The 16523-nt window shown below is 41.3% G+C and overlaps 1 protein-coding gene across 2 annotated transcripts in view; it reads left to right on the top strand.

The window, feature by feature from the left end:
• The window catches only part of PDE1C (phosphodiesterase 1C), a 268202-nt gene that overhangs the window by 234982 nt on the left and 16697 nt on the right, over nt 1–16523 (top strand). For both annotated transcript variants that reach the window (XM_075143038.1, XM_075143037.1), the window contains 4 exons: nt 2280–2361; nt 7545–7665; nt 8861–9036; nt 15562–15861. In XM_075143038.1, coding sequence (XP_074999139.1) covers nt 2280–2361; nt 7545–7665; nt 8861–9036; nt 15562–15861 — 679 coding nt within the window. The remainder of the gene's footprint in view (nt 1–2279; nt 2362–7544; nt 7666–8860; nt 9037–15561; nt 15862–16523) is intronic.

Here is a 16523-nt window from a genome sequence, read left to right as displayed (position 1 = left end):
TTTTTAAAGGCATTGTGGGAATCCCTTCTTAATAAGGACATTGCAAGAATTTGCTTTGAAATGAATCCTTTAATTTGTTTTTCAAACCAAGAATGGGTTTACTAGGTGGAAGCAGGTAGATCATACCTGCAGCTGTCTCTGTGTTGCCACATAGGAGGCTCATGCAAGTAGGATGATTTTCACATACATTTTAGGGAAAACTCTGTGCATGTTTATTGCTTTTCTAGCTCAAAATTATACTAGATGTGTTAAAATACACCGCTGGTGAGTCCCCTAAAGACTGGTGAGGGAATTAACATTAGCTAGATATGAGACCACAAAAAGCCCAAGTTTTGATCTGTTTTACACATGTAATGAAGACAAAATTATTATTTTTTGTTTTCGTAAGAATAATTTAATTTCAGCCAACAGATCCTACTTAGTTTTGAATGACAAATGCCTCCACTTTTAGATAAAGCTTTATATAAAACTTGTATTCTAGTTCCAAATTCAGATGCAGTATTAATTCCCTCTTCAGGAAATCCCTTAAGCTTACCATGAAGCATAGACTTGTGTTCATTGAAGTTATTTAGTGCTAGATCAATAAATACATCCCTACCTGACAGCAGAAGAACAACACACACCCTTTTCACAAGCTGAGAAGTACCACTAGCCAGAGTGGATCATGGTGATAAGAAACTGGGCTGGCCTCAAATTAGGTATTTATGTCCTTATGCTCTTCACCTGCAGACCCTCTCCTGTCTTTTCTGTTATGAGCTCTGCAGAGACAGAGTCTGACTTAACCTGTATCAGTACAGGTCCCCAGCCCTATTGGTTTCCAAGTATCTTGTGATGTGACACAGGTCTTCCTACACCAAGTAACCATGCTGTAGGTGTGAGTAACGCTTCTGAGTACAATACTGTTTTTTTACATTCAGCAGCTACGGTGAGCATCTCTTGAAGCAAACATCTTGCCTGAATTAATTTGTTTTACTAATGCACTTTAGCTGGCCATGAGGGAGCTGCCCAAACAGCTTAGAAGTAGTCAAGCATCTCTCTGAGCAGTCAGAAAGGCAGTTAGGAGTTCCTTCCTAAAGAGAATTAGGTACTGGGATTTTTAAGAGGCATAAGGAGTAAGAGAAGAATGATGATTAGGTAAGAGCTGGCTTTTCCTGAGAGATGCAGCAGACACAGTAAAGGAACGCTACTTTGAAATATTTCTGTGTTTAGTTTCTGGTTTACCCTGATATTTGTATATCAGACTCCTAACGTAAAGCAAAATTGATCTGCAATAGAAGAATACTATTGGTTGCTGTTCCACCCAAAACTCTAACAGGACTTGTGCCCCCATTTCATTTATGTTATATTAACAAAAAGAAGAATTATTCAGCTCTTCTTATGCCTACAGAAGTTTTTCTCTGATTAGTTTGCTGGCTATTTTAGCTTCCATTTGACATTAGTCAGAACACTGGCAAGAAGTTCAGCACAGTTAAAGTGAGCTGCTGATTTAGGGAATTGATTCTATAGTATAGTTAACAGGCTATTTAAATTTGAATGCTCAGTGGGGAATATTGCAACTATGTCATCCTATATATCTTCTCAGCCTAAAGCAATATGTTATAGAGTGACTGAACCAAGTTAAGGGGCTTTTTGAGAATATGCAGCTTGAAAGACTGGAAGACAATGGGGTTATAACACTTGATCTTCTGCACCATCTTCTGATGTTAGAAAATGACTTTCAGTTCTGGAGGCTGGAAGGCGTGTTTGGACTTTTGTACTTAAGCATTTATGTAAAATGTTGACAATGTCAGTGTTTCCTTTAGAAGAAAAAAGTAATCTGCATCTGGCCAGCCATGACCTATGAATTCCTTATCTGAAAGACTAAAAAAGACATGCAAAGAAGTGCAAGCCCTGAAAAATCAGACCTGACACTGATGTTTTCCCTAGAAAGGTTTGCTTTGAGAACTAAGTTCTGCTGGGTTCTCTTTAGAACTGCACTGAGAAGTGTCCTTGTGGTCAAATGGGTTTTTAGTTGATGCATAGAAGTACCAGGCAGGCAGGGAAAGCTCTGAGGAAAGATTCACTGGAATCAAGATGCTTAATTCACCAACTTTTCCTTGGACTACAGCTTTTTCAGCCAGACTCAAATTCTCCACAATTTGTGTTTAAAAAACAAAAAACAAAAACCAAAACCTTAAAGATAGTAAAATGAGAGGCTTTTACAGTCATGACCTAAGATATGAAAGTGCAATGTGTGTGTCTTGTCTTTTCCTAATTTCTTCTCAATTTTGTTTCGCCAGGGTGACAAAGAAGCAGAACTAGGGCTTCCCTTCTCTCCACTGTGTGATCGCAAGTCTACTATGGTTGCTCAGTCTCAAATAGGTATGTCCCTTTTGGTGCACGCAAAGTAGCATTTTAAAAGCAAAACTTACTCCTCCCTGGGGGGCTAAGATCATGGTGATCTCTCATCATTTGGAACTATGTTAAAGAGAGGAGATAAAGCACAATGGCGTTATTTTCCCCGATCAACAATTCCAAGCTGAGGAGCCATTAAATTTATGGTGGTGGCTCCATGCAGTAATCAAGTTACCTCTGATGTGTCTGCAGAGATGACTGCAGTGCCTGGTAGTCATCTACAACCTCTACTACATGGTTTTCTGAGCTGCGAAGACGAGGCGCACATGGCAACATGTTGTGATATGAGTATCATTGGTGGATATGAAAATGTAATGTCAGTCCCTTCGATGACCTAGGCAAAACCTATTGTGTGTTTTTCCGTTTATTCCTCTCACCCTTTCCCTCACAGTCCTTCAAGCCAACCGATATTTTCCACTGAAGCCAAGCAAATAGCAAACCTTTTTCTGCTCCATGCATTCAGAAACAGAGATCTTTTTACAGACTCACCAACAGCTCTTTCTCTACCTCTTCTCCAGTTATTGAGTGAAAAAGTATTGAGTGAACAAGCCTTGTATTTAGTGAGAAAACAAGAGGAGCTAAGTGAAGTAAAACTATTCAGGAGGCTGGGAGCAAAAAAAGACAGTGGAAAAGGTGGATTTGTGGGTGGATTTTTATACTTAGGAAGCAAGTGAAGTAGACAGAAGAATGTGATCTAACCTCGACTAGAGAATAGGGTGCCAAGTGGAATAACGAAAGATAACATGGACCCTAAAAATGAGGAAACTGAGACCAGAAGCAGAAAGAGAAAGAATGTATTAAAGGAAAACAAACAAAAATTTTGAAGTATGAAATTTCTCTCAAAGAACAAGACAAAGATATCCCTGAACCTAGGAAAGTTCGGATTCATATCTGTGGCTAAGAGCCATTTCTGTTTAAAATTATTTAATTGTTCCTGTTAGGCAAGCCATTCTCTGAGGGACGCCATCCCAGATTTTTCTAGCTTTGAAAGTTTAGACAGTTCAGCCAAGAATCTGAACTTGAAAAGCCCTATGCAAGCCTGGCCTGGCTGCCAGACTTGTAGTGTTTACTCCTCTGCAACGGTAACCGAGAAGATTGGGGATGTGTGTAGAGCGCCGTGCAACTGCTGAGGACATTTGTGTTCTGCCAGCAGCTCGGTGCAGGGAAGCAGCAGCAAACTTGAAGTGCTGCAGTCTCAGCTAAAACCCATGTTGAGGACTCCTGGGCACACTGCACCAACTGCTGTGCTGTGGGAGAAGATAAACTCTCTCTCTGGCTGGTGTGGAGGGAAGCGCATGTAGAGATTTCTCTTTCACATCCTTTCTGTCAGCTTTCAGATTTGTCCCTCACTCCTTACAGGGAAGAGGAGTTGCGCTTCTCTCTACATAGGATTGTGTGTGCTTGGAAGCCAGTTTTCCTTGTCCTCTTTTGTGCTCCTTTGCTCAGGAAGGCCAGGAGAGCCAAGAAACTTCTGCAGTGATGCCCCTTGTGTCAAGCCACTGCAAAATTAATGATGAATTAAACCATCACCGAAGCAATTCCACCCTACAAAAGAAGCACTCGTCAGTATGCAAAGGCAGCCTTATTTAGTCATATACTATTTGTCATTATATTCGATTTGTGCAGTTTAGTAATCCATTGACATTAATAGGCTGCTCTCTATAAATCTTGCCTTCTAACATTATAAAATGTTCATTTCTCAGTCTGCTGCATATATTGGCAATAGCTTTCTGTAACGTCTCCTTTGTTAAATCAAAACCTCTAATATTTTCTGGCTATCTGTTGAGGTAAGGCTTTCAAAATTGTAGGCTAGATTCTCAGACAAATAATCTGTTTCCATTCATTTATTTACGTGATTAATAGCCTTAACAAATCATTCCCTGGAATAATAATTACTACATTTCTTTGCAAAAGTAAGTTGTTCTTGAATTCTAAATTGCGCTATTATCTGCAGCAAGCAGCTATCAGTTCCCACAAATAAAAACCTCTGTCCTTTGTGAAATAAAATTGTGCTCTTGGTTCTGTCAGGGGCAGAGCCTGGAAATCAGAGCCTAGTGGCTCGACTTGTTTGTAGTTGCTGGTTTGCAGCTCTAAGGTTATTGCAAGTGCAACAACTGTGGGCAAGCATTTTTATTAATGAAAGATTTTCACAAATGCAGACTGAAGGTTTTGCAGTACGGACTTTTTCCATGGAAATGAAGCAATCTAACAGCAAAAACTTCCACAAAAGAAAGAATGTCTCTCTCTCCTCTTGCTTCAATTTGTGAAGAAATTGTTTGGAGTTTAAATTGATAATTTAAAAACTGAATATCAAATAATGAACGTGGATTTTAAAATCTATTAATGTTAATGCTAATGACCAATTTATCATCCTTTTTCCTCTTCAATAGAATGAGTGTGGTAAATATTTCTGTACCACAGTGAAGTACAGAAATCAGAAGAGATTCATGTCCAGAAGTCAGGCTGCTTATCAGAGTGGGGGAGACAAACAAACTTCAAAGAAAACCAGGCCAAGACTTGTATTTCCCAACAAGAATGTCAGGAGTTAAAACCTCTCTGACTGTCTCAGACTGTAGGAAGCTTGTTTGACTGGAGATCAGCCTTTGTTGTCATTGTCCTCTTTTGCAGTTGATAAATGTGGCAGCATCCTTTTATTTTTGTCCTTTGGCTGGCAAGAAAGAAAATTACAGCTTCAGAAAACATTGGATAAAGGTTGATGATTTTTTTTTTTGGTTTTTTTTTGGTGGTGGGCTTTAGGGAAACTGTCCTCTAGCCAGTGTTTGCCGTGGTGACGTTCTCAGGTGGAATGAATGAATGCTAGGCACATGCCTGGAATCCACCCTCAGCATGCAGTGTTAATTGGTAAAATCATCTTAGTCACTGGGGTACAGAAATATTTGCCACATTCATTCTATTGAAGAACAAAAAGGATGATAGAATGGTCATTAGCATTACCAGGTTTTAAAATCCAGGTTCATTATTTGGTATTCAGGGTTTTTAATTAGTCAACTAAATCACCATGTTTAAATCACAGTGTCTTTAGGGAAGAAGAAAGAGAACACAGGGTGGAGGAGGCACTTGGGAATATGGCATAAGTTACATAATTATTAATAAAGTCCTAAGTTTTGTTTCTACGATAGCAGATTATGTTTCCCAACTTTATTATAATCCCCATTTTAAAGTCACGTAGTTAACTTTTTCATGTTATAGGGAATAGAGGAAAAAATACCACTTATCAAAGAAAAGTTCTCCTAGGTTTTTGAGTTTGTTTACCTATGGTCCCTTGTGCCACCTCTGCCTGGCTTTGTTGATGAGATGCAGGACTTCTCCCAGGGAAAACTTGTTTCTTAGATACTTACAACTGGACCTTGTGTTTATGTGCAAATGTTGAGTATCTCAGGAAGCGGGTCCTACCACCCTGATGCTGAATTTAGTGACACAGTCATGCATCTGATATCAGAGATTTGCATGTCTCAGGGTTGTTAGTGGTGATGGAGCAAAGGGCAGTGGATTACTTGCCAAGCAGAAGTGACACGGTACTATGGCTTGGGTTTCTTTGGTCATTAAGAGTAAACATTTTTTTGAGTGAGGGGGAATGGAAGAGACATATAGACAGGCGGACATCCACACATATGTAAGTCAAGTTCTCATTATCCTCAGGATTCCTGTGGCACATTTAACACTGTTCTCAGTCAGCACAATTTCCAGTGTTTTAAAAAATTATATAAAGTTTGCTGGGATTATCTGATTTGTGATCTAGCACACAATTTCCTGTCATGGCTTTATACTGCACACATTTCTCCCTAGGAGGAAGGGAGTTCTTTTTTCCCTAAATTTGAATAGATAAGACTGTCTCAGTGTTATGGAGGCACATGATTCAGATGTTCAGATAAGACTGAATGTTTTTTCTCCAGATTCACAGAATGTTAGTATGAAATTCTGAGAAATTGCAAGTAACATTTTTATTTTGGCTAGGCATGAAAATACACTTAATTACCCATCCTTTCAGAAATTTAGCAAAAATCAGGGGAGGGAAATGGAACTAGAAGGATGCTTAACTGCCTTGCACTCAAGATGTGGATCAAAGCATCTGTGAATTCAGGTGCCTCGCCCAGGTGGTCTCTTCTCCTTTTATTGTTCTGTTATCACCTAGAATTGCCAGGGCCTGTCATAGAAACATATCATGACTTGGTCAGAGAAATGATAATATTATGAATGTATAATTAATAGTTGATGATTACCAAATCTTTAAAAATTGTAACAGTAGGGAAAGACCTGAATCCCGATGTGCCTTAGGAGGAATTAAGGACATAATTATTTTCTTGGCAACCTGCAGCGCTAAGAAATTTGCTAAGTGAAGTGCTAAAATGAATGTAAGAAATAGCCCTTGCCCCAGATGAGAATTTAGGGGAGGGTGTAAGGTACTGTAAGCTTCTCACGCATTTTTTCCATGCATTTTGTTTGTTTGTTTTGTTTCCTTGAATTTTGTTTCATCTCATGAGCTTATGGTCACAGCCCTTCAGTCTGCCCTTCCCAACATTCAGATCAGAGCCGTATTCATCTCTGCCAACTGTATACTGAAGTAGAAATTATTTGACCATTTATTTTTTTCCTTTCCTTATGTTAAAAAATGGGGCGAAAGCATCTAAATCTGTTTTATTATCAACAAGAACAAGCTGGCCGAGCACTGAAGAGAGAATATTCACAGCAACTCACTGATATGCAGTAAGGGAGGTTTGCATGTAACTCCACACCAGCAAAGCTTACCAGTACTATTACTGTTACATTAATTTTCTGCTTTTAGAGAGTTCATCTTTGAAACTGGGTTTTATCCAAATCCGCTAGGAATTTGGCTTAAATATCACACTCGTCCTATAAAACAAGTTCTGATGCATCTGTTTATGTTCTGATTTGCTGCAATTTCTTTCCAGTGTTTAAGTAGGTACGTTTTATTGCATGCTAAATCCAGGCTCTTGGGTCAGGGATTAATGTATAACTCCGTTTTCCCTTTCCAGTATTTGCCTATCCCTCTTTCAAGGTATAATTTTTTTACTCTGTCTTTTACAGTGTGGTTGTTTGCAATCACTGAAGCAGTGACTCCACATAAATCCTCCCCTTGTCTGCTTGACTCTGCTTGTGTTTCTGCTCAGGTTTCATTGATTTCATTGTGGAACCCACTTTTACTGTGCTGACTGACATGACCGAGAAGATTGTGACTCCACTCATCGATGAAGCTTCCCGCTCTGGCATGTCCGGGTTCAGGCGTTCCAGGTGAATAACCATGCACCCTCTCACTTCACTCTGCACATGCTGCCGTTGTGCCCAACTCCCCCGGCTTCCCTCCCACAGTATTTGTCTTCCATGTGGCTTAAAGCCCCATATCCACATTGCCAACTCTGCAGCACACCTTGGGATGTGCCTCTGTTGCAGGGGAACTCCAGCCCAGGGGAGGGCAAAGAGGGAGGCTGGCATGAACCTGAGTCATGCCTCCAAAGGCAGTGAGCACAAATGGTTATAGCCATGCAGGTGAACTTCAGTGCTTTCTCAGTCACTAATGTCAAAGAGAAGGTAGAGGAAGTCGTTGGGAGGCACTCATTTCTTCATGTCTAGAAGTATAAATGGGATTGAAATATAAAAGAGGACTGGGAAGTATAAGCACACTTTAGTGACAGTATTTAGGGTTACACCGATGTGAAGTACCACCAGAATTCACCTGGAGTTTGGGTGTAAGGAGTCTTGGCCCATTCAACCTGCTCTGCTGTTGTAGAGAAGCTACTCTTTTAATAGTTTCATGGACAGGGCATGTCTTGGGATTCAAATGCCATGTGGCTAGTGCTCCCTAGATTAGGGCTACCAAGTCAGGATTCCCGCTCCCAAGTGAATTCTTTACTCTTGGGCTGTAACACAAAGAGCAAGCACTAATACCTTTCTATGTCAGTTACCTTGCTGCCTTTATTAAAATGTGCACAATGAAGTGTTGATCCTTGAAAGACAACTGTAGGGTCTGTAACTGAAGTGAGTGCCTGATTTCAGCCTCAGCTGAGATCACCAAGCCCTGGACAAAGGTTGGCCTCCTGTCCTGTGTCTAATGGCTCCCATTGGTGAATTTTAGGAGGCATCTTTGATTTCTAGAATTGCCTGACTCTCCAATGAATATTTAGGGAGTGAAGATGCACAACAAAGGTAATGCCAACACTTTGAGTGATTCTATTTGTTAGGCGCTATGGATACCAAAAAATAAGGAGGGAAAAGCTGCTCTTTATTTCTAATACTGGCTCAGGTATGCTGTTTGCTTTAACGTTGGTTGCCCTGGGGTGGGAGGGGAGGATGAGGGATGCAAGCTTAGTTTTTGTTTTTCCTCGTTGACTCTGTAGGTTATCTAGACTTACAGTCATTATTTCTTCTTAGCTGTATTTGGGTGTATGGGATACTGATTTCTTCTGTGTTTTGTGATTTTGTGTCCCAGTCTGAATAGCATTAGTCCCTCCGAAGTTAAAAGATCAAGTGTCAAGAGCACTGGGTCCGAAGGAAGTGCCTCACTCAACTGCTCCATACTCACTGTGGATTTCAAATGTTTTAAAGCCACCTGGACTGAGGTGGTGCAGCAGAACCGGGAGAAATGGAAAGCGCAAGCCACCAAAGGTAACAGCCAGGCTTCTTAGTGAAAGAATAAAAATTCTTTTCACCTTTTCTTCTTCAAGCTCTTCTTCGATCAAATTATTCTCCAAGTAAGCACTGTTAGTTTGAAAGAATCTGTTTTTCTAGGTCAACAACCTACACTGAATTCAGAAAGATAGGAATAATGTGACTCATCCATGCCTTATACTCTTACGTGGTGTAAGTGTACATAATGAAGAGGATGTGGACAATGGGAGGAAAAAAAATAATTGTAAGGGAGGTCCCTTAAAGTCATGAATCAGACTCAGGGTGGCTGCAAAAATAGCTGGAACAGCATTTGTAGAGATAGGTTATCCGTTGTTCACTGGTAAGATTGAAAGAGGTATGGATGATAGTTCAGGGGAGAAGGACAGGTTATTCTGCATTCACAGCTGGTTTCATATTTCTAGTGATAACTTGGATAATGAATTTGGAACTATGCTGCAAATGCTCACGATGCCATCAATCTGGGAGGGACTGCAAATATTTCAGAAGAATATGAGGGCTGTGTTGGTTGCAAGTTGACCAGGATTCAATGCTGTCCTGCTGTTGAAAAAAGAAACAAAAACCCAAGCAAAAAACCAAACCCCAAACGAAAAAAACCCTACAACAGACCTTGTTTCTAAGACCCCTCTTCTTAGGGGGCGCTCTTCCTGTCTTTTCAGCAGTAACAAGGCCCCCACAGCAGTGCTGTGTCCAGTTTTGGCCACTGCAGTTCAGGAAACATGTGGACCAGTTGCAGACAATACAGAGTACAGCCATGCAAATGATGGTGACTGTTGTTTATAGCTGAGAAGGTTTATAGCTGAAAGCAGTTTTCTGGAGACTACTGCAGAAACAAAATAAGGGAACTATTTTTTTATTCAAATACCCTCGGCTGTTAAGAGGAGAAAAAATTGGCAGGTGTTTATAACCTGATAATAGGTTAGACATTGGCAAATCTCTATTGTTGGAGATCTTTCAAAACTAATGAGAGCCATCTGTTGAGAACGACTTAGGTATAACTGCCCCTTGCCTCCAGGGGCTGGATGATTGCCAAGGTCTCCTTGAGCCCTGGGGTGATTTAGACCAGCTTTGTAACCAAAAAAGGAGGAATGTATCACTGATTAATTTTTTTTTCTTCATGAAACTGTTTGTGATACAGTTTCTTCTCTGAGCTGAATGCTTGTTACTCAAACCCTTATTTAATAGAGTTGTTGTATTTCATGTAAATGGAAGGAGTTCGATTTTAATGTATTATATGGCCTTGGCTTCAGGGCTGATGGAAGATTTGGCATAGTTCTTCTACTTGCCAGAGCAGATTGTTCCTCTCCAACTGAAAGGCCTGTCTAAAGGTGCAGGAAAGCACGCATTATTATTCAAATTAAATTTTCCTTTGTGATTAAAACTTGCCATTCAGGAAAAGCCTTTCTAGGCATTCCATGAAAACGAAAACAGAAACGTAACTCAAAATCTGCTTATTTGCCAGGGGCTTTTTTTAGGTTTTTTTTTTTTTAATTGGTATTTACTGTTTCATGGTTCTTTGTGGACCAAATAAATTAAAGCTTACCAAACAAGCAAAGCATTTAACATGGTCAGTGTCTCACAGTATAGGAGCGTTGAGTGAATGAAGCCAATGCAGTTAACTAGTTTTAAGGATTTCATTTCAACATGTACCATGCATTTTTGCTTGTCTACTAAGGATCTACTAGATAAAAATCCTATATGCAAGAGAGACCTGTGGGAAATAAAAAAACCATATCTTACATTTCACCTAAAACAAATATATAGAGCAGATCATAATAGATTCTGGCTATTTAACTTCTACATGTGCTTTGTACCCACTTGCAGTGACTGCTTTGCATAAAGACTTTTTTCTAAATGTGCACAAATAAATGTCAAGTTATGATACAAGTGGATGTGCACACATTGCTTAACTAATGCTGCTGCTGGTAGTATGTATTGATGCAGTATTTCATATCCATTCTTTACAGAGTATCCTGACGATAAGTGTTTGGTTATTAATACGTTAGCTGGAGAGGAAAACGTTTTATTTTTAATTGCCTCATAAAAAAATCCTTCTAGCAGCTCCTGAGGGTAGTCTATGGAAGAATTAGTTGATCATTTGAAAGCAGAGAGCTCACCAGTCTGCATTATTAGACATGGAGCCCTTGAGTAGGTCATTTTATCTTCACCTTTCTGACAATCTTTAACCCTGAATATGTTTTTGCCAAACTTCATTGCCAATAACTTGGATCAGGGCCCTGGTTTATGGGTCAAAGATTCAGAAAGCAGTCTCAGCTTCTGTTCATCTGAATTCATTGTCTTTCACATAATTTCTGTGTTTCTGGGTGCATTTAGCAGTACAAGCGTGCATATTTTTGTATCCTGAAAGATTTATACAAATGTATGGCTCAGCATACCTTTGTATGGGCCAGGGGCTAAGGAACTGTTCTTGGAGTCCAGAGCCCTCGCATCAAAACCTTTGCTCAGCTGCTGTCTTGCTCCTGACCTGCAGCAAGTCTCTGCACCCACCTCCGTCTGCCTTGACTGTCTTAGCCATATGCAGCAGGGCCTGCCACGCAACAGGAGTTTAAATTGCCGACCCCCATCCAACCGGTGTCTTGCAATGCATCAAGATGCTCTGCCAATAAAAATAAAAATTATTAAGGGAAGACAGAGAAAGGATTTAAGTGTTGATTGACAATAAATAGCAACTGGGGATCAGAAGGGAAGGAAACCCATCTATTATTATTATTACTATTACTGTTGCTATTATTATTATTATTAAATGATTTGTAGAATGCTCTATTCCCTTTGGTAATGGCATTGTCCCTAGAAGCATCAGCGAGCTGTTTTTATCCTGAGTGTGGTATTTATAGAAAACTTCTCGGACTGTGTGGGCAAAATAAGTGGGTTTATTACTGATCTCTTTTTGCTTAAAGGATCATCATTAAAGAGCTACAAATTAAAAAACGGAATAAACAAACACCCTGATGTGCAAAGCACCATTTAGATAAAGTATTTTCTGACACTAATTTTTACAAGAGGCACTCGTCCAACGGTGCTGTAGCAAGCCCCCGTCTCCTGAGCCGAATCTCTCTCCTGTGGTTCAGGTGCAAAATGCAGCATTTTCTTTTTCAGATCCCCAAATGAGAGGAATCCTTCTGTATACCATGAGACTCCAGGGAAAATATCAACATGCATAGCCGAGCTATCTGTGGAAGCTACCATAGATTTCAGGAATGATTAATAAAATGAGGGAGGCTCATATCTAATTTAATTATATTTTTGTGTGAGCCATGATTTATTCATTTATAAATTAATTAACTTTAGTTAATTGCTGGCAAGGAAATACAGATTGGCATTTCTTATAAAGACGGCTTTCCCCTTTTCTCTCTTGTATCCTATCGGTACATTTTTCTCAAAACTGGTTCTGATTCACTCTTAAGAAGTATTTAGACACTTAGAAATTCTTTTGTAGTTTTTACTCACTGGTCAAGACCCTGTTCCTGTAAGGAACAAAACATCTTCCCTATAAGTGTCAAGAATGCTTCTATAGGACCAAGGTAGACTTTATTCACTGTTTTGTAGGATCTGTTCATCTGCTCATCGGCTCACACAGTCTCTCAGAAACCAGGAGATACATCTATTTGTGATTCCTTTCACAATTAAAGTGCAATTGATTGTCTGTGATGGGGTGATGTGTGGGCCGGGATATTGCAGACCCGGAAATATTGAATATAGGCATAGGGCAGTCACATCTGAATGCTTAGACTCAGTATGGATATAGATATGCTCTGAAGCTGTGCAAGCTTACAGATTCCAAACTGAGTGTGTGTTGAGCTACTTGGCTGCTTTTGCAGATTAATTCTCTATTGATCATGGAAAAGGGGGAGAAAATTACGGAGTCTCTGCTCAGAGTCTTTGCACACCCAGCCAGGTTTATTAGCTCAAGGACTGCGCTGAGGGGCTCTGGTTGTGTCCTGCTTTCCAGTGTGATGCAGGAAGCCAGAGAGAGCCTTTGCAGCTGAGTCTGTGGGATTGTGCTCTACCTGACCTGGGCTAGAAATGTAGTGGGCTCAACACCTGGAGCCAAAGTAATTTGCAACCTATGTTATAGAATCATAGAATCATAGAATCATACAGGTTGGAAAAGACCTCTAAGATCATCGTGTCCAACCGTCAACCCAACACACCATGCCCACTAAACCATGTCCCTAAGGGCCTCATCTACACGTCTTTTAAATACCTCCAGGGATGGTGACTCCACCACTTCCCTGGGCAGCCTGTTCCAAGGCCTGACCACTCTTTCAGTAAAGAAATTTCTCCTAATATTCAATCTAAACCTCCCTTGGTGCAACTTGAGGCCATTTCCTCTTGTCCTATCACCGGTTACTTGGCAGAAGAGACCAACACCCACCTTGCTACAACCTCCTTTCAGGTAGTTATAGAGTGCGATGAGGTCTCCCCTCAGCCTCCTCTTCTCCAGGCTAAACAACCCCAGTTCCCTCAGCCGCTCCTCATAAGACTTGTGCTCCAGGCCCTTCACCAACTTCGTTGCCCTCCTCTGGACACGCTCCAGCACCTCCATGTCCTTCTTGTACTGAGGGGCCCAAAACTGAACACAGTATTCGAGGTGCGGCCTCACCAGTGCCGAGTACAGGGGCACGATCACCTCCCTACTCCTGCTGGCCACACTATTTCTGATACAGGCCAGGATGCCGTTGGCCTTCTGGGCCACCTGAGCACACTGCCGGCTCATGTTCAGCCGGCTGTCAATCAGCACCCCCAGGTCCTTTTCCTCTGGGCAGCTTTCCAGCCACTCTTCCCCAAGCCTGTAGCGTTGCCTGGGGTTGTTGTGGCTCAAGTGCAGGACCCGGCACTTGGCCTTGTTGAACCTCATACAGTTGGCCTCGGCCCATCGATCCAGCCTGTCCAGGTCCCTCTGCAGAGCCTTCCTACCCTCGAGCAGATCAACACTCCCACCCAACTTGGTGTCATCTGCAAACTTACTGAGGGAGCACTCGATCCCCTCGTCCAGATCGTTGATAAAGATATTGAACAAGACCGGCCCCAGTACTGAGCCCTGGGGAACACCGCTCGTGACCGGCCGCCAACTGGATTTAACTCCATTGACCACAACTCTCTGGGCTCGGCCGTCCAGCCATTTTTTTACCCAGCAAAGAGTGCACCTGTCTAGGCCGTGAGCCGCCAGCTTCTCTAGGAGAATGCTGTGGGAGACAGTGCCAAAGGCTTTACTGAAGTCCAAGTAGACCACATCCACAGCCTTTCCCGCATCCACGAGGCGGGTCACCTGGTCATAGAAGGAGATCAGGTTGGTCAAGCAGGACCTGCCTTCCATGAACCCGTGCTGGCTGGGCCTGATCCCCTGGTTGTCCCGGACATGGCTCGTGAGCACCTTCAAAACCAACCGCTCCATGATCTTCCCCGGCACCGAGGTCAGGCTGACCGGCCTGTAGTTCCCCAGATCCTCCTTCCGGCCCTTCTTATAGATCGGCGTCACATTGGCGAGCCTCCAGTCATCCGGGACCTCCCCAGTTAACCAGGACTGCTAGTAAATGATGGAGAGCGGCTCGGCAAGCTCCTCCGCCAGCTCCCTCAGTACCCTCGGGTGGATCCCATCCGGTCCCATAGACTTGTGAGCGTCCAGGTGGCATAGCAGGTCATTAACTTCTTCCTCTTGAATTATGGGGGGTTTATCCTGCTCGTCGTCCTTGTCTTCCAGATAAGTAAGTGTTGCGTCAGGACCCAAAGTCTAGATAAAAACAAGAGCAGTATCTCGAATGGGGAAATTGGCTTCTCTGTGAATTTATTTTTTTTTCTGAATGACAATATTTTGAGATGCTGCTGTTGTTCAACACTCACTTTTGAATTTATACCTTTGCATATTTGTGATTGACTGTAAGACTTCTTGGGATGGAAGGGCAAGGACTAGTAGCAATATATTAGTCTGCCAAGAAAGGATAGAGCCATAAAGAAAGGATAACAGTAAGTGGAAGGGAAGAGATTAGGAAGCTGTTGTTGGAAGCAACCTGAAACAAGAGGGGAAAAAAGTAGATATCAAAGAACCAAGATTTTTTATGTGCTTAGAGTTACATGGTACGGTATGAGATAAACTGAATGTCGTTTGACTGATTGTTGTGTGTCAAAAATGAAACTAACCTTGGCACCCCTATAGCCTTCCATAGCTAATATCTCTTTTTTATTTGCCTTTCAACAATTTTTGAGGAACCGCATTTTCAAAGGTGAACCTTATAGGCAAAAAAAGGACATGCTCATAATATGCATTTAGGCCAACATGCGGTGGTTTTTTCAGAATACTTTCTTAAATGTTCTCCTGTGCTCTTTTTCCCTTGTCAAGTAAATTCCTACATTTATCTAAGTAAAAGCTGTTTGCATGTAAAAAGCTGAGTAGATTTAGATGTGTGAGTTGTATCATTCTTGTCAAATTGACTGGTAATCATGATTTCTTTCCTCGTTTTGCTTCTTTCTTTGCTGAGGATGCAGAAGAAAAAGCTAAGAAAGAAGCAGAGGAGAATGCTCATCAGGGAACAGATGAAAAGAAAACAGATGAAAAGGATGAGAAGAAGCCGGTTGAAGATGCCACAGCAGCAAAGACAGAGAACAGCAAAGAACCAAATCCTGGGGAAAACAAAAGCGCAGATTCCAGTAAGAATCATGTAAATGGGACTCGGCAAACTGGGGTGAACAAACATGAAGCCTCTCAAGGGAAAAATGCACCTAGGACAGATAAGGGAACAGAGTCTCATCATGCAGTGGGAGAAGAGAAACAGCATGTCCAGAATGGTGAGTTCTCTCCTTCCACTGAAACATGAATCCCTTAACCCAGTATCTCACCTCATTGATGTCCTGAAAAATGATGTCCTGGGCCCAGAGCCTCTTCTTGGACATTGGCATAGTCACCTGCATATGGGAATTGGAATCTGTAAATTAACTCCCAAGTAGTGTTCTCCCATAAAAGATGGCATTCATCATACCTGCTTGGGCATTTTTGGAGGAAAGGAAGAAATGACTTTTCTCATGGAAATGAAGCAGCCTGTTATGATACACACTTAAAGGCTGAAACAAATATTCTTGGTTCAACGAACAGCTTCATTGCTTGGGTAACTGACAGAGGAGAAGCCAAAGTTCGCTTATAAACTCTTTTTAAGGCCAATTAAAGGTATCTTTGAACTGAGTCTCAGATATAAATATGTTTTGGGACAGAGGATTTTTCACCCTCTTTGTTTTTAAGGGCTATTTTATTTATGCTTCCTTTGCTCAGTTTTTTTATTAGGGCAGGCATGAGCCTTTTTTTTGAGATTTTTTTTGTCAAAAATCTTATTCCAGTGTTTTAACTTGCTATAGAACTGAGTTAAAATAAGAATCACATTTTGCACCCAAAAAAGGTGGAAAAATGTTTGAAAATTGCATTAAACATTAAAAAAAATTATTAGACCCATGGGAAC

Source organism: Calonectris borealis, chromosome 2 (assembly GCF_964195595.1).
Source record: "Calonectris borealis chromosome 2, bCalBor7.hap1.2, whole genome shotgun sequence".
Classification (NCBI taxonomy): domain Eukaryota; kingdom Metazoa; phylum Chordata; class Aves; order Procellariiformes; family Procellariidae; genus Calonectris; species Calonectris borealis.
The sequence above is the reverse complement of the archived record's forward strand: the minus strand, read 5'-3'. Positions and strand labels throughout refer to the sequence as shown.